The sequence below is a fragment of the Bos indicus x Bos taurus genome, chromosome 8, assembly GCF_003369695.1.
Source record: "Bos indicus x Bos taurus breed Angus x Brahman F1 hybrid chromosome 8, Bos_hybrid_MaternalHap_v2.0, whole genome shotgun sequence".
Taxonomy (NCBI): Eukaryota; Metazoa; Chordata; class Mammalia; order Artiodactyla; family Bovidae; genus Bos; species Bos indicus x Bos taurus.
Genome location: NC_040083.1, coordinates 26,725,491 through 26,751,715, shown reverse-complemented (window position 1 = coordinate 26,751,715; position 26,225 = coordinate 26,725,491). Strand labels below are relative to the sequence as shown.

The 26,225-nt window shown below is 35.9% G+C and overlaps 1 protein-coding gene across 4 annotated transcripts in view; it reads left to right on the top strand.

The window, feature by feature from the left end:
• CNTLN (centlein) overlaps nt 1-26,225 on the top strand; it is a 352,880-nt gene that overhangs the window by 235,204 nt on the left and 91,451 nt on the right. For all 4 annotated transcript variants that reach the window (XM_027549176.1, XM_027549174.1, XM_027549178.1 and 1 more), the window contains 4 exons: nt 15-115; nt 15,748-15,839; nt 19,987-20,528; nt 25,029-25,206. In XM_027549176.1, the coding sequence (XP_027404977.1) occupies nt 15-115; nt 15,748-15,839; nt 19,987-20,528; nt 25,029-25,206 (913 nt within the window). The remainder of the gene's footprint in view (nt 1-14; nt 116-15,747; nt 15,840-19,986; nt 20,529-25,028; nt 25,207-26,225) is intronic.

The window sequence follows — 26,225 nt, the reverse complement described above, 5'->3', positions numbered from 1 at the left end:
GTTAATTTTCATAGAATGCATCTTCAAGAAGAACTGGATAAACTTAAAGTACATATGTCTGTTGATAAAGCAACAATACAAGAATTGAATACATTTATGGCAGAGAGAAGAGAAGGTAACTTTGTCAGAATAAATATTCAATGTAGGCGGTTTAAAATTATCCAGTTTTTTATGTTTTATTTTCAGCTTCTAAGAATCTTAACCCTGTTCTCCCTATTTCTATTGCTTTACTCCTTCATCTCTTATTAGCATTTTCATCTTTCATGAGAAAATCAAGTAGAGAGAACACTTAAAAGTTAGGTTTATAGTTTATTAAAATTTTAAAGAAATACTCAATAAGGAGAGAATATTCACTTTAATTATTCATTGACAAAGTTTTATTGGTTATGTTTGTTCAAAGTTTTATAGGTAATATAGAATTATTGATAATATAGAGGTAGTTACTATCAATAATTCATTTATATTTTCATATGACATTACATTTTCTAGAAGTGATGTGATTCTCACCTGGAGTCACAGTCTTAGAGCTAGAAGGAAACTTGGAGATCTGCAAATCTGAAACCTGCCTGAACCCTAACCTGAGAGTATTTAGTAAAAGGGGATTATCTATTTCAATTGCAAGATTTTCCTTTGTTAAAATCAAGATAAGTGTATTTACTATATGACTTCAGTCCATCCTCAAGTAACCTCATTAAAAAAAGTAAATAAGGTTGATATGACAGAGTTCCTTCTTATTTAACCTTGTTACAGCTTAATTGTTAACACTGTGCTTTTTAGATGTTGACAAGTTATAATTAATAATTTACACTTAGTTTTTTATACTTAATAATTTGTATGTAATATTTGAATGTTTATATATCACTCATCTGGATTTTGTCACAATTACTTTGTTGTTCCAGTTTCACTTATTTAGTATACTCATGACTTGTCAAGGCCAATATTTGAATCCTTCTGATTTACACCATTGACTTATGTCATATTTTAAATTTTGGAGGAGGGAATGGCTGCCTACTCCCGTATTCTGGGCTGGAGAATTCCATGGACTGTATAGTCCATGGGGTCACAAAGAGTCGGACATAACTTGAGTGACTTTCACTTAAGCTTACTTTTTGACTGAGTTCTTTTTTTTTTTTTGCCATAGATCAAGGCAGTGACCATTAGTGACTACTAAGATCACTACGTGAAATACTGATGAGACTTATTTTTACTACTCTTTTTTATTTTCTTTACTTGTTTTTTTTAGCCATGCCCTGCGACATGTGGGATCATAGTTCTCAAACCTGTGCTCCTTTCTTTTTTCTTTTTGTTTTCTTTTTACCTTTTGACCCCCTTCACCCATTTCTTTTATCACCTCTGTAAGTCATTAATTTGTTGTCCCTATTTCTGAGCTTCTTTGTTTCTTTAGATTGCACATATGATAGACATCATACATTATTTGGTTTTCTTTATTTATTTAGCATAATGTCTGTGAGGCCCATCGATGTTATCACAAATGTCAAGATGCTATTCTTTTTTATGACTGAATAGTATCCACTGTATGTGTGTGTGTGTATATATATATATATATATGCCACAATTTCTTTCTATCATCCATCAATGAACACCTAGGTTATTTCCATATCTTGGCTATCATAAACAGTGCTGTAATGAACATAGGGTGCATATATCTTTTCATGTTAGTGTTTTCATCTTCTTTGGATAAATACCCAGAAGTAGAATTGCTGGAGAAGTAGAATTGCATATAATAGTTCTATTTTTATTTCTTTGAAGAACCTCCATATTGTTATACAAAGTGACTGTACTTCTTTACATTCCATTCAAAAGTGCACAAAAGTTCTCTTTTCTCCACATTCTCACCAAGACTTGTTACTTTCTGTCTTTTTCATAATAGATATTCTAAAAGATATGAGATGATATCTCAGTATGGTTTTGATTTGCATTCCCTAATGATTAATGATGTTGAACATCTTTTCGTGTATCTGTTGGCCATCTGTACCGGCATTTCTAGGAGATATTGCGAGGTATTTTTTCCAGATCACCACAATAAAATGAATATTGCTGTAAAGCAGGCCACATGATTTATGTGGTTTCCCAGTAGCACCCCACTCCAGTGTTCTTGCCTGGAGAATCCCAGGGATTGGGGAGCTTCGTGGGCTGCCGTCTGTGGGGTCGCACAGAGTCAGACACGACTGAAGCGACTTAGCAGCAGCAGCAGCAGTGTACATAAAAATTGTATTTACACTATATTGTAGTTTATTAAGTGTACAATAGCATTATATCTAAAAGAAATGCACTTACCTTAATTAAAAAGCACTTTATTGCTAAAAAATGCTATCTGTAATCTCAGTTTTCAGTGGGTTGTAATCCTTTTGCTTGAAGTGAAGTGAAGTGAAGTCACTCAGTCGTGTCCAACTGTTTGCGACCCCATGGACTGTAGCCCACCAGGCTCCTCAGTCCATGGAATTTTCTAGGCAAGAGTACTGGAATAGGTTGCCATTAATATTGGGAAAATTACCAAAATGTGGAACAGAGACATAAAATAACCAAATGCTATTAGAAATGGCACCTGTAGACTTGGCTGACAGAAGGTTGCCACATACTCAATTTGCTGAAAAACACAATATCTAGGAAGACTAGTAAAGCAAAGCATACTGAAGCAAATTATTCCTGTATGTCTTCTTTTGAAGAATGTCTGTTTAGATCTTTAGCCTATTTTTAAATTGGCCCATAATTTTCATTTTTTGTGGTGTCCTTTTCTGGTTTTGGTATCAAGATAATATTGGCCGTGTAAAATGAGTTTGGAAGAGCTCCCTTCTCTTAAATATTTTGGAAGAGTTTGAGAAGAATTAATATTAATTCCCTAAATATTTTGTAGAATTCAGTAATGAAGCCATCTGGTCCTGGTTTTTGTTTGTTGGGAGGTTTTTGATTACTGATTCAGTCTCCTTACCAGTTATAAATCTGTTCAGAGCTGGTTCTTTGAAAAGATAAACAAAATTGACAAGCCTTTAGCTATATGTATAAGAAAAAAAGAGAGAACTCAAATAAAATAAAAAATGAAATAGGAGGTGTTGTAACTGATAACACAGAAATACAATACAAAGAATCATAGGAAAATATTTATAATAAATAAATTCCAACAAATTGCTCAACCTAGAAAATAAATGGATAAATTCCTGGAAACATACAACCCAGTAAGACTGAACTATCATGAAATATTAAGTCTGAGCAGAACAACTATGGTATTACTATCTGTTTCTACCATTAGGTCTCTTAATATTTGCTTTCTATATTTAGATGCTCTTATGTAAGATGTATGAATATTTGCAAATGTTAAATCCTCTTGTTGAACAGCTTCTTCATCATTATATAATATCCATCTTTGTTTTCTGTAACAGTCTTGTTTTAAACACTATTTTGTCCAATACAAGTGTCACTACCTCAGCTTCCTTTGGTTTCCTTTTGCATAAAATAATTTTTTCAATCCTTTCATGTTCAATCTATATGTGTCTTAACATCTATAGTGAATCTTTTGTAGTCAGTATATAGATAGGTCTTATCTTATTTTTATTTATCTAGCTACTCTGTGTCTTTGTTGGAGAATTTAGGGCATTTCCACTTAAAATAATTGCTGATATGTATGTACATCATGAGAAACGCTGGACTGGAAGAAACACAAACTGGAATCAAGATTGCTGGGAGAAATATCAATAACTTCAGATATGCAGATGACACCACCCTTATGGCAGAAAGTGAAGAGGAACTCAAAAGCCTCTTGATGAAAGTGAAAGTGGAGAGTGAAAAAGTTGGCTTAAAGCTCAACATTCAGAAAACGAAGATCATGGCATCCGGTCCCACCACTTCATGGGAAATAGATGGGGAAACAGTGGAAACAGTGTCAGACTTTATTTTTGGGGGCTCCAAAATCACTGCAGATGGTGACTGCAGCCATGAAATTAAAAGACACTTACTCCTTGGAAGGAAAGTTATGACCAACCTAGATAGCATATTCAAAAGCAGAGACATTACTTTGCCAACAAAGGTTCGTCTAGTCAAGGCTATGGTTTTTCCTGTGGTCACGTATGGATGTGAGAGTTGGACTGTGAAGAAGGCTGAGCGCCAAAGAATTGATGCTTTTAAAGTGTGGTATTGGAGAAGACTCTTGAGAGTCCCTTGGACTGCAAGGAGATCCAACCAATCCATTCTGAAGGAGATCAGCCCTGGGATTTCTTTGGAAGGAATGATGCTAAAGCTGAAACTCCAGTACTTTGGGCACCTCATGTGAAGAGTTGACTCATTGGAAAGGACTCTGATGCTGGGAGGGATTGGGGGCAGGAGGAGAAGGGGACGACAGAGGATGAGATGACTGGATGGCATCACTGACTCGATGGACGTGAGTCTGAGTGAACTCTGGGAGTTGGTGATGGACAGGGAGGCCTGGCGTGCTGCGATTCATGGGGTCGCAAGGAGTCGGACACGACTGAGCGAATGATCTAATCTGATCTGATCTGATGTACATATTGATGGTTTTCTTAATTGTTTACTGGCTGTCTTTTGTGGTTCTACTCTCTTCCTTTATTCTCTTATTCTCTCCTTCTATACTTTGATAACTTTAGTTGTATAAATGTACTTATATTCCTTTCTGCTTATCTTTTGTGTGTTTATTGTAGGTTTTTGCTTGTCATTACTAGGAGGCTTATATTGGCTTCCCAGGTGTTGCTAGTGGAAAAGAACGTGCCTGCCAATGCAGGAAACAAGAGACACGGGTTCATCCCTGGGTCAGGGAGATCCACTGGAGGAGGAAATGGCAACTCACTCCAGTATTCTTGCCTGGAGAATCCCATGGACAGTGGAGCTTGGCAGGCTACAGTCCATCAGGTCGCTAAGAGTCAGATATGACTGAAGCATCTTAGCATGCAAACACACAGGAGGCTTATATATGACAACTTATATCTATAACAGCCTATCTTAAGTTGACAACACTTAACTTTTAAAAAAATTTTGCTGTATATTCAGTTCGGTTCAGTCGCTCAATCGTGTCTGACTCTGCGACCCGGTGAATTGCAGCACACCAGCCCTCCCTGTCCATCACCAACTCCCACAGTTCACACAGACTCAAGTCCATCGAGTTGGTGATGCCATCCAGTCATCTCATCCTCTGTCGTCCCCTTCTCCTCTTGCCCCCAATCCCTCCCAGCATCAGAGTCTTTTCCAATGAGTCAACTCTTCGCATCAGGTGGCCAAAGTACTGGAGTTTCAGCTTTAGAATCTGACTTTCCAAACAACACCCAGGACTGATCTCCTTTAGAATGGACTGGTTGGATCTCCTTGCAATCCAAGGGACTCTCAAGAGTCTTCTCCAACACCACAGTTCAAAAGCATCAATTCTTCGGCACTCAGCTTTCTTCACAGTCCAACTCTCATGTCCATACATGACCACAGGAAAAAACCATAGCCTTGACTACATGGACCTTTGTTATCAGAGTAATGTCTCTACTTTTGAATATGCTATCTAGGTTGGTCAAAACTTTCCTTCCAAGGAGTAAGTGTCTTTTAATTTCATGGCTGCAATCATCATCTGCAGTAATTTTGGAGCCCCCCAAAATAAAGTCTGACACTGTTTCCACTGTTTCCCCATCTATTTCCCATGAAGTGATGGGACCAGATGCCATGATCTTTGTTTTCTGAATGTTGAGCTTTAAGCCAACTTTTTCACTCTCCTCTTTCACTTTTATCAAGAGGCTTTTGAGTTCCTCTTCACTTTCTGCCATAAGGGTCGTGTCATCTGCATATCTGAGGTTATTGATATTTCTCCAGAAATCTTGATTGCAGCTTATGGTTCTTCCAGTCCAGCGTTTCTCATGATGTACTCTGCATAGAAGTTAAATAAGCAGGGTGACAATATACAGCCTTGACGAACTCCTTTTCCTATTTGGAACCAGTCTGTTGTTCCATGTCCAGTTATAACTGTTACTTCCTGACCTGCATATAGGTTTCTCAAGAGGCAGGGCAGGTGCTCTGGTATACCCATTTCTTAAAGATTTTCCACAGTTTATTGTGATCCACACAGTCAAAGGCTTTGGCATAGTCAGTAAAGCAGAAATAGATGTTTTTCTGGAACTCTCTTCTTTTTCGATGATCCAGCGGATGTTGGCAATTTGATCTCTGGTTCCTCTGCCTTTTCTAAAACCAGCTTGAACATCTGTAAGTTCACGGTTCACGTATTTCTAAACCCTGGCTTGGAGAATTTTGAGCATTACTTTACTAGTGTGTGAGATGAGTGTGATTGTGTGGTAGTTTGAGCATTCTTTGGCATTGCCTTTCTTTGGGATTGGAATGAAAACTGACCTTTTCCAGTCCTGTGACCACTGCTGAGTTTTCCAAATTTGCTGACATATTGAGTGCAGTACTTTCACAGCATCATCTTTCAGGATTTGAAATAGCTCAACTGGAATTCCATCACCTCCACTAGCTTTGTTCATAGTGATGCTTTCTAAGGCCCACTTGACTTCACATTACAGGATGTCTGGCTCTAGGTCAGTGATCACACCATTGTGCTTATCTGGGTCATGAAGGTCTTTTTTGTACAGTTCTTCTGTGTATTCTTGCCATCTCTTCTTAATATCTTCTGCTTCTGTTAGGTCCATACCATTTCTGTCCTTTATCGAGCCCATCTTTGCATGAAATGTTCCCTCGGTATCTCTAATTTTCTTGAAGAGATCTCTAGTCTTTCCCATTCTGTTGTTTTCCTCTATTTCTTTGCATTGATCGCTGAAGAAGGCTTTCTTATCTCTTCTTGCTATTCTTTGGAACTCTGCATTCAGATGCTTATATCTTTGCTTTTTGCTTCTCTTCTTTTCACAGCTATTTGTAAGGCCTTCCCAGACAGCCATTTCACTTTTTTGCATTTCTTTTCCATGGGGATGGTCTTGATCCCTGCCTCCTGTACAGTGTCACAAACCTCCGTCCATACTTCATCAGGCACTCTATCAGATCTAGTCTCTTAAATCTATTTCTCACTTCCACTGTATAATCACAAGGAATTTGATTTAGGTCATACCTGAATGGTCTAGTGGTTTTCCCTACTTTCTTCAATATAATTCTGAATTTGGCATAAGGAGTTCATGATCTGAGCCACAGTCAGCTCCCGGTCTTGTTTTTGCTGACTGTATAGAGCTTGTCCATCTTTGGCTGCAAAAAATATAATCAATCTGATTTCAGTGTTGACCATCTGGTGATGTGCATATGTAGAGTGTTCTCTTGTGTTGTTGGAAGAGGGTGTTTGCTATGATGAGTGCGTTCTCTTGGCAAAACTCTATTAGCCTTTGCCCTGCTTCATTCCATATTCCAAGGCCAAATTTGCCTGTTACCCCAGGTATTTCTTGACTTCCTACTTTTGATTCTAGTCCGCTATAATGAAAAGGACATCTTTTTGGGGTATTAGTTCTAAAAGGTCTTGTAAGTCTTCACAGAACTGTTCAACTTCAGCTTCTTCAGCGTTCTGGTTGGGGCATAGACTTGAATTACTGTGATATTGAATGGTTTGCCTTGTAAACGAACAGAGATCATTCTGTCATTTTTGAGATTGCATCCAAGTACTGCATTTTGGACTCTTCTGTTGACCATGATGGCTACTCCATTTCTTCTTAGGGATTCCTGCCCACAGTAGTAGATATAATGGTGATCTGAGTTAAATTCACCCGTTCCAGTCCATTTTAGTTCGCTGATTCCTAGAATGTCGACATTCACTCTTGCCATCTCTTGTTTGACCACTTCCAATTTTCCTTGATTCATGGCCCTGACATTCCAGGTTCCTAGGCAATATTGCTCTTTAAAGCATCAGACCTTGCTTGTGTCACCAGTCACATCCACAACTGGGTATTCTTTTTGCTTTGGCTCATTCCTTCATTCTTTCTGGAGTTATTTCTCCATTGATCTCCTGTACCATATTGGGCACCTACCGACCCGGGGAGTTCCCCTTTCAGTATCCTATCATTTTGCCTTTTCATACTGTTCATGGGGTTCTCAAAGCAAGAATACTGAAGTGGTTTGCCATTCCCTTCTCCAGTGGACCACACTCTGTCAGACCTCTCCACCATTACCCGCCCATCTTGGGTGGCCCCACATGGCATGGCTTAGTTTCATTGATTTAGACAAGATTATGATCCGTGTAATTAGATTGACTAGTTTTCTGTGAGTATGGTTTCAGTGTGTCTGCCCTCTGATGTCCTCTCCTAACACCTACTGTCTTACTTGGGTTTCTCTTACCTTGGACATTAGGTATCTCTTCACGGCTGCCCAGCAAAGCGCAGCTGCTGCTCCTTACCTTGGACGAGGGGTATCTTTACGGCCACCCCTCCTGACGTTGAATGTGGAGTAGCTCCTCTTGGCCCTCCTGCTGTATATTAGAGTATAGTTAATTTACATTGTTGTGTTACTTTAAGGTATAGAACTAGGTGATTCATTATTCATATACATATATCCATTCTTTTTCAGATTATTTCCCCATATTGGTTATTATATAATATTGAGTAGAATTCACTAGGTCCTTAATGATTATCTATTTTATATATAGTAGTGTATATATGTTAATCCAAAACTCCTAATTTATGCCCCTCCCCTTTCCCTTTGGTAACAATAAGAGTTTATTTTTGAAGTCTGGGAGTCTGTTTCTGTTTAGAGAGTAAGTTCATTTGTTTAAATATTTAGACTCCACATACAAGTAATTTGTCTTTCTCTGTCTGACTTCACTTAATCTCTAGATCCATCCATGTTGCTGCAAATGGCATTTCTTTCCTTTTAATGACTTGACTACTATCCCATTGTATATATGTGCCACCTCTTCATCCACTCCTGTTGATGGACATTTAGGTTGTTTCCATGTCCTTGCTGTTGTTAACAGTGCTGCAGGGAACACTGGGGTGCATGTATCTTTTTGAATTATAGTTTCTCTGGATATATGCTCAGGAGTGGGATTGCTGGATTTTACAGCAGTTTTTATTTAAAAATAAGAAAAGTTTGATTTAAAGATAAAAAAAGTTCTATTTTGTTTATTTTGTTCTCCATAGTGGTTGTACCAGTTTACATTCATACCGATAGCTTCGGAGAGTTCTCATTTTCTCCACACCCTCTCCAGCGTTTATTGTTTGTACAGTTTTTGATGATGGCCATTATTACCATTGTGAGGTGATATTTATTGTAGTTTTGATTTGCAGTTATCTAATAATTAGTAGGAGTTGGTGATGAACAGGGAGGCCTGGCGTGCTGTGATTGATTCATGGGGTCACAAAGAGTCGGACACAATGAGCGACAGAACTGAACTGAATAGTTAGTATGTTGAGCGTATTTTTATGTTCCTTTTGGAAATGTGTATGCTTTATTTAGAGAATTATCTGCTTAGATCTTCTGCCCGCTTTTTGATTGTGTTGTTTGTTTTCTTGATATTGAAGTGCATGATGCATTTTACATTTTGGAGATTAATGCCTTGTGGGTCACTTCATTTGCAAATGTTTTTTCCCATTCTGTGAGTTGTCTTTTCATTTTGCTTTATATATATTTTTTTGCTATGAAAAAGCTTTTAAGTTTGATTATAAGCCATTTGTTTATTTCTCTTTTTATTTTCATTACTCTAGGAGGTCAATCCAAAAAAAAAAAAATATTACTGCAATTTATGTCACAGTGTGTTCTGCCTGTGTTTCCCACCAAGAGTTTTATATTATGCAGTTTTACATTCAGGTCTTTAATCCATCTTGAGTTTATTTTTCTGTATGGATTTAGAGAATGTTCCAAGTTAATTATATTGCATGTGGCTGTCCAGTTTTCCCAGCATCAGTTTTTGAAGAGAGTGTTTTTCTCTATTATATATTCTTACTTCCTTTGTCGTAGATTAATTGACCATAGATGTGTGGGTTTATTTCCAGGCTTCCTATCCTGTTCCATTATCAGTATTTCAGTTTTTGTGCCAGTACCATACTGTTTGGATGACTGTAGCTTTGTAGTATAGTCTGAAGTTAACGAGCCTGATTCCACCAGGATTGCTTTTGCTGTTTGGAGTCTTTTATTTTCCACACAAATTAGAATATTTTTAAATTACTGTTCTGTGAAAAAAGCTGTTGATAATTTGATAGGGATTGCACTGAATCTGTAGATTGCCTTGAGTAGTATGGGCATTTTGACAATATTGATTCTTCCACTCCATGAATATGGTGTATCTTTTCATTTCTTTGTATCATTTATTATTTATCTTATTAATGTCTTATAGTTTTCAAAGTACAATTCTTTTATCTCTTTAGGTAGGTTTATTCCTAGGTATTTTATTCTTTTAATGTGATGGTAAATGGGATTGTTTGATTAATTTCTCTTTCTTATCTTTTGTTGTTAGTGTATACAATTGCAAATCTGTGTATTAATTTGTACCCTGCAACTTTTGTTGGTGTCTCCAACAAAATCCCAGCTTGTGTTAAGTAGAAGTGAAATATAAAGGAAAATAGATTTAAGCGAAACTTGTGAAAAGGGGTCTGTTATGAATAACAGAAGATAATTCTCTTACCTCTATCTCTCTATCACTTGTGAAATTCTAAGGACTTTTAGAAGCTCTGTGTAGAGAGAAAAGACCAAAGATATATTTCTTATTTTATTGTATGACAAGTACCCTCTAAAGTAATATACTCACTATGTGCTGTGTGTATGCTCAGTTGCTCAGTCATGTCCAGCTTTTTGTGACCCCATGGAAAATAGCCCACTAGGCTTTTCTGTCTGTTGATTTTTCCAGGCAAGAATACTGGAGTGAGTTGCCATTTCTTTCTCCACTGCTCACTATGACTCTTATTTTTTCCTTAAAATGAAGAAAATGTAATAATATTGGTGCCAGAAAACTCAGCCTCTGTGCACTGACGCTGAATCGAATTTCAGAGACTGAGTATTGAGTGAAGTTGAAAGAGAAGCCTTATTGCTTTGCCAGGCATAGGGGGGCACAATGGGATCCTGCCCTTGAAAACTGTGTATCTCAACCTGGGAGAACTTGGTGAGGCATTTTATTGTAATAGTTCAAGAGTGGGGTTGCTGATAATATTAAGGTGAGTACAAGGCCTGCACCCCAGGATACTGTTACGTATATCCCTTGAGGCAGAACCAGTACCAGGCTGCACACTTGTTTCTTGGCTGTTCCTACCTTGTCTCTGCATTCCCTCCCTTTCCTAATTAGCAGATGTTTGAATCTGCACTTTGGGAGTCAAGGAAGGTCATGGAGGATGGATCTGTTCCCTACACAGAATAGGGGACACAGAAAGACTTCCATACCCAGGAGCCCCTACAGGGTCTACTTGGTTTCAGGATTTTTAGGAAATTGCCAATACTCAAGATACCTATTCCCCTTTCTTTGTTTCCCAAATTGATATAATCACAAACAGACCTTTAAAAAAGTCAGTGTAGGAAACAAAAATTAAGATGAATGAAAAAATAATTGGAGGGAAGGAATAAGAATTTTCCTTCTACCTTTCTGAGTTCTTAGCTGAAACCCCTATAGTAAAAGACAGATTAAGAAAAACCAATTTATTAATGTATATGTCTTACGTACACATGGAAGATACCCAGGGAAAAGTGAGTAGTCAAATAGGAGGCTTTAGAATTCAGAATTACATACTCTTCTAATAGGAAGAGAGGAGGAGCAGGAGGGATGTAGGCCTCTTAAGTGAGAGTAAAGAATTTTAAGAAAAATGAATGGGCCCTCAAGAGACTACCTGAGAGCTATCATAGTTTGTAACAAAGTTTGTCTGGATCTAGTGTGGGCTTCTAGTTTCCTCCTCCTGTGATAAGAGTTAATCTTCTCTGGTAAAACTTTACGGGAGTGAGTTCCTTTTGGAGGGTCTTCCAGCAGATAAGGAGTATTGTAGGAAAATCTGTCCCTCGATATTTTTTAAGTGCCTACTGGCCAAAATAGTCAATATGCCAAAGTGGCATGTTTTAGGCTACTATATTCTGCAACCCTCCATAATAATAACAGATTTTTAATAATTTATTAAAATATCTAAAAGGAGGAGAAAATGTTTGAGAATTTACATTAATTTTTAATATTATCCAGGAGAATTAAGGGGACAAAAGAAATTTAAGAGTAAAAAAACATAAGAGTGAAAATAACAGTAAAGCATTTAAAACCACAATTTAAAAAATAAATTTCCAGTAAAGTGAAACATACCTGGAGTAACAGGCAAGTTTGACCTTGGAGTACAAAAATGAAGCAGGGCAAAGGCTAACAGAGTTTTGCCAAGAGAACACACTGGTCATGGTAAACACCCTCTTCCAACAACACGAGGGATCACTCTATACATGGACATCACCAGATGGTCAATACTGAAATCAGATTGATTTTTTTCTTTGCAGCTGAAGATGGAGAGGTTCTATACATTCAGTAAAAACAAGACTAGGAGCTGACTGTGGGTCAGCTTGAACTCCTTATTGCAAAATTCAGACTTAAAATGAAGAAAGTCGTGAAAACCACTAGACCAAAATCCCTTTCAATTATATGGTGCAAGTGACAGTTAGATTCAAGGGATTAGATCTGATAGACAGAGAGCCTATGGATGAACTATGGATGGAGGTTTGTGACATTGAACAGGAGGCAGTGATCAAAACCATCCCCAAGAAAAAGAAATTCAAAAAGACAAAATGATTGTCTGAGGAGGCCTTACAAATAGCTGAGAAAAGAAGAGAAGCGAAAGGCAAAGGAGAAAAGGGAAAATACATCTATCTGAATGCCAAAGTTCCAAAGAATAGCAAGGAGAGATAAGAAAGCTTTCCTCAAACTACCACACAATTGCACTCATCTGACAAGTTAACAACATAATGCTCAAATTCTCCAAGCTAGACTTCAACAGTATGTGAACCAAGAACTTCCAGATGTTCAAGCTGGATTTAGAAAAGGCAGAAGAACCAGAGATCAAGTTGCCAACATCTGTTGGGTCATATAAAAAGCAAGAGAATTCCAGAAAAATGGCTACTTCTGTTGCATTGACTGCAGTAAAGCCTTTGACTGTGTGGATCACAACAAACTGTGGAAAATTCTTAAAGGAATTTTAATACCTTTAAGGTATTAAAGGTGGGAATTAAGGAATACCTTAATACTATTAAGGTATTTAAGGTGGGAATACCAGGCCACCTAACCTGCCTCCTGAGAAATCTATATGCGGGTTAAGAAGCAACAGTTAGAACCAGATATGGAACAATGGACTGGTTCCAAATTGGGAAAGGAGTACGTCAAGGCTGTGTACTGTCACCCTGCTTATTTAATTTATATGCAAAGTACATCATGCGAAATGCCGGGCTAGATGGAGCACAAGCTGGAATCGAGATTGCTGAGAGAAATATCAATAACCTCAGATATGCAGATGACACCACCCTTATGGTAGAAAGCAAAGAGGAACTAAAGAGCCTCTTGATGAAAGTGGAAGAGGGGAGTGAAAAAGCTGGCTTAAAACTCAGCATTCAGAAAACTAAGATCATGGCATCCAGTCCCATCATTTCATGGCAAATAGATGGAGAAACAAGGGAAGCAGTGACAGACTTTATTTTGGGGGCCTCCAAAATCACTGCAGATGGTGACTGCAACCATGAAACTAAAAAAAAACTGCTTACTCCTTGGAAGAAAAGCTATGACCAACCTAGACAGCATATTAAGAAGCAGAGACTTAATTTGCCAACAAAGGTCTGTCTAGTCAAAGCTCTTGTTTTTCCAGTAGTCATGTTTGGATGTGAGCCTTGGACCATAAAGAAACCTGAGTACCAAATAATTAATGCTTTTGACCTGTGTTGTTGGAGAAGACTCTTGAGAGTCCCTTGCACTGCAAGGAGATCCAACCAGACCATCCTAAAGGAAATCAGTCCTGAATATTCATTGGAAGGACTGATGCTGAAGTTGAAGCTCCAAAACTTTGGCTACCTGATGCAAAAAAATGACTCATTGGAAAAGACCCTGATGCTGGCAAAGATTGAAGGTGAAGCATATTCTCATACATCTACCAAAGGACAGAAATAGGCCTGTATATTTCTAACTAGATCCTCTTTGTTCACTTCCCAAATCCTGAGATCCTTGGAAGGGAAGGGAATCAAGGGGCAGAGAGTTGGGTCTTTGTTCCTCTCCTTGGCCTGGCTCAGGCTGCTTGTATATTCTCTCTAAGACCTGTGAAGGTGAGAAACAGAATTTTCAACGGAAAACCACAAGTGAACATGCTCTTCTAGTTCACCTGTGAATCTTGAAGCACACTTAGGAGCACAAAAACAGCAATCAAATTCACTTTTAAATGTCTTTAACATTTATTTTGTTGGAATTATTTAGCTACTTTTAGTAGTGTATGGTCTTTGAGTATAGAACTGTTTTCTTATTTTTAAGTGTAAATATTTTACTAAGAACTATAGCAGATATTTAAATCACTAGAACAGATGAATTGTATTTGCATATTATTTCTATATTGCTGAAAGAATGTTGTAAATGAATTCAGCACCATGGTGTTAGGGGACTAGAAAGAGAAACTTGGGAACCAGTCGATGATTATCAAGGTAAAGGTACATATTCCCCAGGTGGCAAATTCTACCTATTCTGACTTTTATTATCCTTAGGATAATGTTCTATTTATTTCGTGAGTACAGAAGTTTTAATTGGATATGTCATGTTTCAAAGACAAAAGAAATGCCTAATTCACTCTAACAAACTTGTTAGTCACTGTTTATACCAAGAGGATTTCTACTCTACAGAGAATAATATTGTTTTCCTTTTCCTTTGTTGATAAATCAAAGTTTTACACTGACCTACAGCAGCCAAGCATACTTTAAAGCAAAAGCATCTCAGACTAATACAGATATACAGCCTTTTAGCTTTATGTCTTGTTATTTTTGCCCCCTTCTTGATTTTTTGAGGAATATAATTCAAAAATAATTCAGTAAGAAAATATTAAATTTGTCACTAATTTATCTAAGAAAAATATTTATAGGTTTTAATGTATTTCAATTCTAATAATATTAACTGAAGTTTTATGATTTTTTTCCTTTAATAATGTTATGTTTCTTATATAGTTTTGCTTGTTTGAAGGGATGCTTGGGCAGTGTAGGAATGATTTGAACTTTACCCTTAACTGGGTAAAGTCAGTTATTCTGGAAATGTGATTTTTGTGCTTTACGCTGCCAGTGCAAGATCTTTTACTTAAAAAAAAAAAAAAAAGGTGGTGGTAGGGGGGGTTACAGTTTCAGTCTACCCTAATTCTGTTACTGTTTGCTTTGTTCTGCAATCACTCTGATCCTCCTGGCAGGGAACAAGATCCAGAGAACAAAACTAGTAGTGACTGTGTAGATAAAAAGGCAGTGAATTCTGCTTTTAAGGCAAAGAGGGAATAGTCTACAAAAGAATGAAAATGGGAATAAAAGTACAGCATTGTTAACCTGCAGATCTGTTGTACCTTTGAAAATCTTACACTGCCAAAAAAAAAAAAGTGACACTACAAAGATACATAATTATGTGACTGAAAATCTTGAAAAGGGTCACCATTCAGCTTATGGCCAATATTTGACAATGAAATAGACTACATTATTCATAGTGGAGAAACTATAGACCCCTTTTCCTTAAAATGACAGGACAGTGTTTCGGCAGTATATGGGGTACCATAATATATTTTATATATATATATATATATATATATATATATATATATATATATATATGTAATACTATATAGATATACTATATTATTTATTCTCTGCCAGAACAACTCTTTAGACACGATGAAGACGATGGGGTCAAGAAGAGTACTCCAGAGAAGAATTGGAAAGAAATGTCGGAGCAGACATTACAGAAGGTATTCTAATCTTTAAGATATTGAACTGAGCAAGTTAAATCTGAATTTTAATATAAAGGATTATGTTTTAAAATGAGGGCTCTTGAACTTAAACCTTGTGTGACTCCTTAATTTAAATTCAAAATCATTGGCTTACCAAAATGGGGTTAAAAAAATCAATGTTAGTGAAATAAGAATTGTGGAAACACTTATGCTTCTTTTGACATAGATTTAAAATATTTTTAAGAGATAAAAAGAATGAATTTAACAATAGAAAGTATAAAAATTTTTACATTTCAACACATTTATTTAAACTACAATATTTAAACTAAAAAAAAGCATAGTTTTAGTTTTATGTAGTAAAATGGTAATATGTTTATAATTTTAAAGTTAAAGTTGAAAATTATACATTCTCATCTCATTTTAGATAAACATTTATGCCCATATGATTTGGTATAACTCTCCGTGTTTTAACAGAACCCCTCCATATAAATCCTATAGTCACTTTACAACATGGTTATCTTCATTAATAAAATGTTGTTTAAAAATCTTAACATTTATCTTTGCAATTTTGTACTTAAATATTAGTCATCAATTTCAGTTAAATGGGCTTGGTTTTATTTTAACACTTTTCGTTATTGTTATAAAGGAAATGTTCTTTAAATAGATTATTCTTGTAGCCAGTTACCACTTGGATACTTAGAAAAAGCTGGAAGTGTCCATATATATAGACAAAATATTAGTGTAGTTACTTAAATTTTCTACATCTGTGGATTTCTTTGTAGGAAATCTGTTAATATACAGCAGATGATGAGATTCCTTATACTTCTAACACTCGCCATATGGTCAGGTAACAGAGGCTGTCATCTCATTATTACTGAATGACACATATCAGTTTGACATTATAACCTAGAGAACAAGAAATGCTCATGTTCATTTATCTTAAGGTAAAATAAGTAATTGAAATAAAGTATGTACTTCCAGAATGTATTACAGTTTATAGCAGCTTACCTTTTTTGTTTCAGAACAATTTGTTCATTTTTTCCAGGTCTTGTATAATTTTTATTTCCATGGATATATTATACTATACTGCTACTTACTACCTTGGGGTATAAACCCTAAAGAAATTTATTATTTCTTTCCAACTGCCATAAATAATGTGGAGGAGAAAAAATAATTTTCCTCTATTTTTCTGTGTTCTTGGATATGACATCCCTTGTAATAAAAAGACAGGTTAACAGGGAAAAACTGAAGTTTAATAACATGTATACTTCCTGTATACATATGAGATAACGCATGGAAACTGACACTGTGAAATGGCCTAAGCTATCACTTTAAATACCTTCTTCAACTAAGACAAGAAAAGATGTTGGGGCTCTGGAGTCAGTTACTACTCAGTTTTTAGGTGTTCTCCTATGTCTGCAGTTTCTTAAAAACAACCAGCTCAAGAGAAGACATGTGCCAAAGAGACATTTTAGAGTGTCAGAATTCTGCTCCCCATAATTGCCTACTACTATAGCAGATCCAGAAATTCATTTTAACTCCTGAAAAACCCAAAGGAATTATTTTCATAGGACTGTGTGTCAAATTTGTCACTTAAAAAAAATAATGCAATTATATGAGTCATAATTTAACCCCTTTTAGTTAAGTTTCCTTATTTTACAAGGATATATATGAAATTCAGAATGGCTTTAAAAGATTTTGAAAACATGAAAACAATATTTGTATATAGTAGAAATGAAACGTATGAGTAGATTTGTTTTTTAAAAAAAATTATTAACATTTCAACCCTTATGGGGTAAATTGTGTCTCCCTTCTCCAGGGATCTTTCCAACCCAGGGATCGAGCCCAGGTCTCCTGCATTGCAGGCAGATTCTTTACCATCTGAGCCACCAGGAAGCCCAATTGTGTCTCCTCCCCCAACCAAATTCTTATGTCAAAGTCCTAATCTCCTGTATCTCAGAATATGACTGTATTTGAAGATGAAGGTCTTTAAAGAGTTAAGTTAAAATGAGGTTATCAGGGTCTAAGTCACCCAATCTGTGTACATTGTTATGACAGCACTAGCAAAGTAATACACAAACTTCAAAAAGTCAGGTGTTTTATTTCAGTTTTGAAAGAAGCCATCTTTTTGGTAAATTAAATTCTCAGTACTGGACTTGAGATGATCTATTAGCACACAAACCAAATGCCTTTAACAGTTCCCTAGACTTTCATTTTCAAATATAGTTTGAAACTTTCCTTTCTGTTTTTGGAGAAGTAAAGTCAATTTGGGAGAAGGAAATGGCAACCCACTCCAGTATTCTTACCTAGAGAATCCTGTGGACAGAGGAGCCTGGTGGGCTGCTCTCCATAGGGTCTTACAGAGTCGGGCAGGACTGAAGTGACTTAGCACACCTGCATGCATTGGAGAAGGAAATGGCAACCCACTCCAGTATTCTTGCCTAGAGAATCCCGGGGTCAGAGGAGCCTGGTGGGCTGCTGTCTTTGAGGTCGCACAGAGTCAGACACGACTGAAATAACTTAGCAGCAGCAGCAGCAAAGTCAATTTGACAATAATTTTTAGAGAGTGACCTTGAATAACACTTTCATATGTGCTATGAACTTTCCTTCATCAAATTCTTTAGAAGTAGTATCTATGTTGTTCCCCATTTTAAACTTAAATACAAATAATCTTGACTAGTTTTATGATTAAAAATAGATTCACAGTAGGCAGTTAACAAACTTTAAACATTTTAAACATACCAGACCTAAAAAAGGTATTTCTCCATTGTTGCATATGAAATTTTCATGAGTTGTACCCAATCTTAAAATAAAATAAAAAAATAATGCCAGTTTCCAGGATTGAACTTTCAAATTTAAGATGTTTGCTACATTTCTTCATAACATATTATATTTTAATCAAAAGTGTAAGTTGATTAAAAGCTAATTCAGCAGTATTTAGTGTAGGTAACTGCATTTTTAGCTCAAGTAATTTTATTAAATAGCTGTTATGATTAATAATAATGAAATGATGGTGATAAAATGTTTAGAACTGTTTGCTAAGAATTGTCATATATGATCATATTTAATACTTATAACTTAGAAGATAGCTGTTACTATTCCCATTTTACAGATGAGGAAAGTAAAGGTAAAATAGATTAATATCTCACGGGGTAAAGCAGTCAGAGCTAGAAGTGAGATCTAGACCAGGCTCAAAATTCAATTTCCTCCAGACTGAACTCCTTCTTACTAATATTTTTATATCATCACTGTCAAAATCATTTTTAATGTTATAATAGTTTATTTTCATAAAATAATTTAAAAAAATACAGTCCCTTTAAATTCACTGCACTTTGGAATCTAACATGCTAAAATATTTTAAAGTATATTTATGAAAACTATACTATTTGGGGCAGTGATTAAAAAATCACTGAGAGAAACTGAAGAGATTATAAAAGGGTGATATTCCTGATTTGCTTGTAGAATTTTTTACTAAATGGAGAATATGATTTGGTGATAGAGTGATTTGGAAAAAGTAAAAATGTTCATGTATTCCTGAACATGGTATTTTTTGTCACATTATCCAGCTCTCCAGTAAAGTATTTGCATTGAGAGGGAACAACAGAATGTGTTACCCAGAGATCTACAGTAGTCTGGTGCAAACTCATATACGTCTACTCTTGTTTTGTCTTTAGATGAAAATGGTATATAAGGTGATGGCATAAGCCATTTTGGGGAGTTACTCAGTTTTCCTGGATATCTCCCAAGTATACAGGAGTTATACATGTTATTAAATTTTTGTTTTTCTGTTTTTAATCTGTCATATCAATTTCATTCTTAGACCAAAGAACCTAGAATAGTAGAAAGAAATGTTTTCTTTCCCAACAGTAGATTATAAAGCCAAAGCATTTATGGTCTCACAGAACTCTGCAGAGCTTATTAGTATAGTTAGTATATCACATTGTGTAAAATTTTTTAACTTCTTTTACCATCTGTCCTTTATTTAAAAGATGTATTATTGCATTTTAGAATTTATTTATCTATACCACCTTAGAATTAGTTAGAAATTAAGTACATTTTTATTTTGTCCGTATGCTAAATTATATTTTTATAAGTTAGAAATAATAAAAATACAGTAGATTCTGGTTTGGGCTTTTAAAAAAATAAATAAAACTTTTTTGTTTAGGTCATTGAATTGGAAAATCGGCTAAAATCTTTTGAGAAAAGGTCAAGAAAATTAAAAGAAGGGAATAAAAATTTAATAAAAGAAAATGATTTCCTGAAATCTCTTGTTAAAGAGCAGCAAGAAGATGCAAAGACCAGAGAAAAAGAGCTGGAACAGTTAAAAAAGGGAAGTAAAGGTGTGGAAAAAGACAAAGCTAAACTTGAGGCAAAAATCAGTGAGCTGGAGATAGAAGTCATTTCCCTAAGGAGACAAGTGGCAGAAGCTAATGAGTTGAGAAATGAAAATGAAGAGCTGATGAATTCAGTGGAGAAATTACAGCATTCAGCGGACAAAGCTAAATCTGAGATGGCCACCACGGAAGCGCGATCTGGATCTGGGCAATCTGAGTGTAAGACAACCACTACCAAGGTTAAATTTAAAACAGCCAAGAAAAAGTGCTCTGTGGGTCGTTACCACACTGTTCTCAATCACTCCATCAAGGTCATGAGCAATGTGTTTGAGAACCTCAGCAAGGACGACTGGGAGGACGTGAGTGAAAGCAGGTAAAGCTCTCATTAACTTAGGTCTGTGGTGGGGACACTGTGCATATGTGAAGCACCAGCAAATGGAGATTGAATTTCAACTACTGTCGATTTGGTATTCAGAAAAAATACTGTCAGATCCTTTGAAATATCTTGGGAGGTCTTGTTCTGAGCTTATTGACTGAAATTTGCATGCAAAATTAGCCACAACTGCATGAGTATTTGAATAGGTGCCAGGAAACCCAAAAGAAGGCAATGCTTGATTTCTTCCAGTGATGCTATTTTCATGCAGTCATGAGGCTTGAAATTGACAGTTTGGCAGGTTGATTTAATTTGCTGGCCCTTTGCATATTCACCACTGACAGCTAAGGATTCCCAGGCAAGCCTACTAAGTCGGTTTAGTTATCTTGTGACATGGCAACCTGGGAGGAGAAACATTTTTTCCCCTTAATTTAGTTAGATAAATTTTGAATGACCCATTTCAGCTTGTTACCAGATGTCTACAAGCTGTTTAACATCCTTTAAATTAAGAACCATCTTCACTAATTATTTCATGTATGTATTATGCAAAGTCATTGTACTAACTTTAATTGAATGGTGGCTAAAATTCTTTCTTTAAAGTTAAAGCTCTACAGATTGCTAGTTGTAAGTTATATAACCCCTAGTGAATAGCAGCAAGGAAATACTAAAAATCTGTAATATTTCTTTCCTTTACCCCTGGCTATCCATTCACAGACACACTTGAAGCATGTCAGTAAAACCACAAAGGTAAATGGATGATAGAACACCTTTTTATACCTAAATAATAGGGACATTTAGTGTTGCCAGAATTGCTAACAGACACCTGGAACAATTTTCTGTAATTCTGTCTTGTTTTATAGCAGCATATATTTCCTTTTATTTTCCTAAGTTTTTTTTTTAAATCTACAGTCGTGGTCTGTTTTAGATTTGAGATGTTTCTGGATAGTTTTTTTAGACATAGAAGTGAAACATTTTAAAATGCAGTTCTCAAACTTGTTTGCATATTAGAATCACCTGGGGGTCTTATAAAAATTCCAAAGCTCAGGCCACATCCCAGAACAATTAAATCATAACTTCTGGAGCGAGATACAAGCTTCAGTAGTTTTGGAGTCTCTGCAGCTGATTCCAATATGCAGACAAGTTTGGGAACCAGTGTTTTAAATGAACATTGGTCATGCCTCTGGTCTTTATGCAGGTGAAAAACTCAGAAACAAATTTACAAAAGTAGTAAGACCAAATCTGCATTCCTACTTCTTTGTTATCTCTTCTAAGGTTTTCTTCTATGTTTTCAAAAGCAATTAGAGATAAAATCCTACTTGGCTTAAAACCCACTAAGTGTTTATCAATGTCTTCCAGGAAATTCTGGTTTCATCTACTAATTATATCTCATAAGTGGGTACTACCACACTTCATAATATAGTTGTACATATTTACTCATGTGTATGTATATGTGAATAAATACATGAAAGTTAAGAAATACACTCAGTTCAATTTTGTCTTCTTAATGCATGTCAGAAGGTCGTGTATTTTAGGAGATTATCACCGTATCTATTAAAACATAGGGGTCGTCATTTTAAATTATTTAGCAGTGAAACTCAGTTTTACACTGTGAGGATTATATTACATTTCCTGCCTGACAGAACAATCTTAGGAATCACTCAAATGCAAAGAATTCTCAAACTATTAGAAATCCTAAATGAAGCTTCAGGATTTCAGAATATTCTATTGGATTGGCCAAAAACTTCATCCAGATTTTTCCATAATGTTTGTCTTACGGAAAACCTGAACAAACTTCTGGGCCAACCCAAATATTTCTTTTAGATTTTCATTGTCTGAAATATAAAAAATTTACTTGGATAGTGAGGAAAATAGAGCTTGGTCCTTTATATATTTGTATGATCCTATATCATCATTGCTGCTGCTGCTGCTGCTGCTGTCGCTTCAGTCATGCCCGACTCTGTGCGACCACATAGACGGCAGCCCACCAGGCTCCCCCAACCCTGGGATTCTCCAGGCAAGAACACTGGAGTGGGTTGCCATTTCCTTCTCCAGTGTATGAAAGTGAAAAGTGAAAGTGAAGTCGCTCAGTCGTGTCCGACTCTTAGCGACCCCATAGACTGCAGCCTACCAGGCTCCTCTGTCCATGGGATTTTCTGGGCAAGAGTACTGGAGTGGGGTGCCATTGCCTTCTCCGATATCATCATTACCTTATTAATATTTATCTCCCATTGTTGTATAGCATTATAAAAGCATGATGTCAAATAACAACCAAAAAAAATACAATTTAGTAACAAGTGTGGGGAACAAGCACAGATTAGGGGAGTCCAGTGCCTAACAAGCTGTGGAGGACTCTTTAAGAGATTTGAGGCAAGAGGGAGTTTTAAAGCACTTTAGAAGAGGCCAGGGCTTCTCTGGTGGTTCAGTGGTAAAGAATCTGCTTACAAATAAGGGGGACATGGGTTTGATCCTTGTGTCAGGAAGATCCCCCGGAGAAGAAAATGGCAGTCCACTCCAGTATTCTTTCCTGGGAAATCCCGTGGATAGAGGAGCCTGGTGGGCTAGAGTCCATGAGATGGCAAAAGAGTTGGACACAACTTAGCGGCTATACAGCAACAGTAAGAAGAGGCCAAGCAGAAACAGAACATGACTGATTAGAAGATCAGGGATTTTCTTTTAAGGCTAGTGGGTAAGGTAAACTAGCTGAAGCTGGGTTGGGGGATTGTGATTGGTGTATGTTAAATTTCCTTGACAGTGATGTATTTTGCATTAATGTTTTGATGATGAATTTGGTTTTGATTACTGACTGGGGCCACTGGGGCAACTTGCATTTTGTGGGTCCCAATATACGAATTACCTTTATCTTGATAGGTAACAATCAGCAGGGGTTGTTAATACTTTGAAGAAGAAAAGCAGAATTTCAGCAAAACATGTTTATCAAATCTGTGGAAAAGGAGACAGTGAAAGTGCTGGAAAATACATTACAAAATAGAATCAAAATCCCCAAAGATCACAATAGACTGGGAAGATATAGTTATCCAAAAGATTATAGGGTCCTATACTTGGCTTAAAATGCCAAATTTTCAGCTATACAATGGGAAAAATATGAGACTTAATGTATGTAAAAATATTTTAGGAGGTTTTGTTAAATCCTTTATGCCTCAGTTCATAATGCATGCTGGAAAAGCTTACACAAATTTAGTCTGCATCTATCAGGACTTCTCATAGTACACCTGAAATATGAAATTAAATTCTGGACATAATGGTCCATCAGAATACGCTGGTGTTCTTTCAAGAGGGATCAGGATGGGAAAGCATCTCAAAAACATTTATGTTAAGAATATTAGATCAAGCTAGAGATGTTTTTCTTAGAGAAACCACTGTTGCTGGTGTCATATCAGTTCAGTTCAGTTCAGTTCAGTTGCTCAGTCGTGTCCGACTCTTTGCGACCCCATGAATTGCAGCATGCCAGGCCTCCCTGTCCATCACCAACTTCTGGAGTTCACCCAAACTCATGTCCATCGAGTCGGTGATGCCATCCAGCCATTTCATCCTCTGTCATCCCCTTCTCCTCTTGCCCCCAATCCCTCCCAGCATCAGAGTCTTTTCCAATGAGTCAACTCTTCACATGAGGTGGCCAAAGTACTGGAGTTTCAGCTTTAGCATCATTCCTTCCAAAGAACACCCAGGACTGATCTCCTTTAGAATGGACTGGCTGGATCTCCTTGCAGTCCAAGGACTCTCAAGAGTCTTCTCCAACACCATAGTTCAAAATTATCAATTCTTCATTGCTCTATGTCCAAATAGATCATCCATGTAGAAAAGAGATTGGACTTAGATTTCTAGTCAACATTAACACTAGCACTTCTAATCTTCTTCCCTTTATTTTTTTTTACACAAACTATTAACGTACTATTTCAAACTATTAACAGACACTGTGTGTAAAACTTAGTCCTCTTATTTCTTACTTGTACCCCCACCCCACTAGGATGAAAGCTACCCAAGGGCAAGGATTTCCTTAAGTATTTTATTAAACGATGACTACTCATAAGAGATGGAACTAAGATCAGTGGGTGAATGACTCAGAGATTCAAATTTTGTCCTACACTAAGAGAAAACTTTCCTTTCTGTTACAAACTATTAAAACTTTCTGCCCTGGCTCAGAAAGTAGTGAGTGTTCTAACCTTGAACATGTCAAAACATGTGCTTCCTGAGTTTTACACTTAGAGAAATACTATAGAAGTGATACTGGCAAGCATGTGATATTACATAATCTAAATTCTTGATGAGATTTTATAATTTAGTAAAATCTATTTATACAAATTTTCTCTCAATATATTTAGACTGTCTCTTAACAATGAGAACTAGTAAATGTTCAAATTAAATTTACAGCTATATGTATATATATGAAACTTGTGCTATTATTTAGTCTTGAACTTAAAAGAGGTACATTTAACAGCTCTTCTTCTTGGGTTTTATGTCTCCCCCTTTTTCCAAAATCAGTGATTCTGAAACACAGAACTTACGAAATTTGGGAACAATTATTGTAGAAACATCCCAGAAAATAAGTCCAACAGAAGACAGACGAGACCAGAAAGAACGTGACCAGACAGAGGACAGCCAAATGCAAGGAAAAGAAATAGTACAGATATATCCAAATGTAGAGGACAAGACCCCAAAGGTATATAACAGTTTTGATTAATTATAGACTTTTTAATTTCATCTCATGTGTCATAACTTTAATCAATTTTTCTTGCCAGTGATTTAATGTGAATCCTTAAAAATTGTTTTCTTTGTAATATGCAGTGAAAATACTCACTTAAATAATTTTCAAGTACTAATTTGTTAAAAATCTTTTGCATAGATAAAAATGTAAGTAGATATAATTTTCCTAAATATAAATCTTAAAGAATCTCAGCCAGAAATAAATGTGATAATAAGTTCATTACTATTTTCAGGTACATAAAATATACAAAGAGAAGAAACTTCTGTTTTTATATTAGCTTTCATAATAACAAATTTAGTCTGACTAAATCTTTGAATTTCTAATTTCTACCTAATATAAATACATTAAGTAATGTATATACATGTACAAATAAATACATGCTGCCCAATGTATTTATTTTGTTTTTCTGATTTATTTCTTATTGCATGCTAATGTATTTTATTCCCCAATATATTTTAAGTCTTAAAATATTAGTGTTCCAAGACAACTTATTCAGTAATTCTTATTACTGATATATCATGTCACTAAAGATTTACTATTTGGCATAGATCAGTGAAAAACTGAGAAAAGATAATTTTATTTTGTTTTTTAAAAAAGATTAGCTTGAATTAACCTGCAAGGTTCTTTAAAAACCTTGTCTAAAGCTGTTTATTTTTTGAGATCTTGACAGAACTTTGGAGCAAAAAACTCAAGAATGACTAAAGTATATCTTAGTTACTGCCATAATAAAGTTTAGATGAAAAACTATATGCTAAGTACCTGCTGATTGAGTGGTTCGTTGATAAATAGTTTTTAAAGAAATCTATTTTGCTATACATTATTTGGTTGGAATTTTTGTGTAACTGAAGTTGATTGTGTACAGCTTAATGAATTTATAAATAAAAGAAACTCATAATTCTATTCATAAAATAAGAGAATGTAGTATAAACTACTTTGAATAGATCTATGTACATTGTTGGGAGTCAGAAAATTAT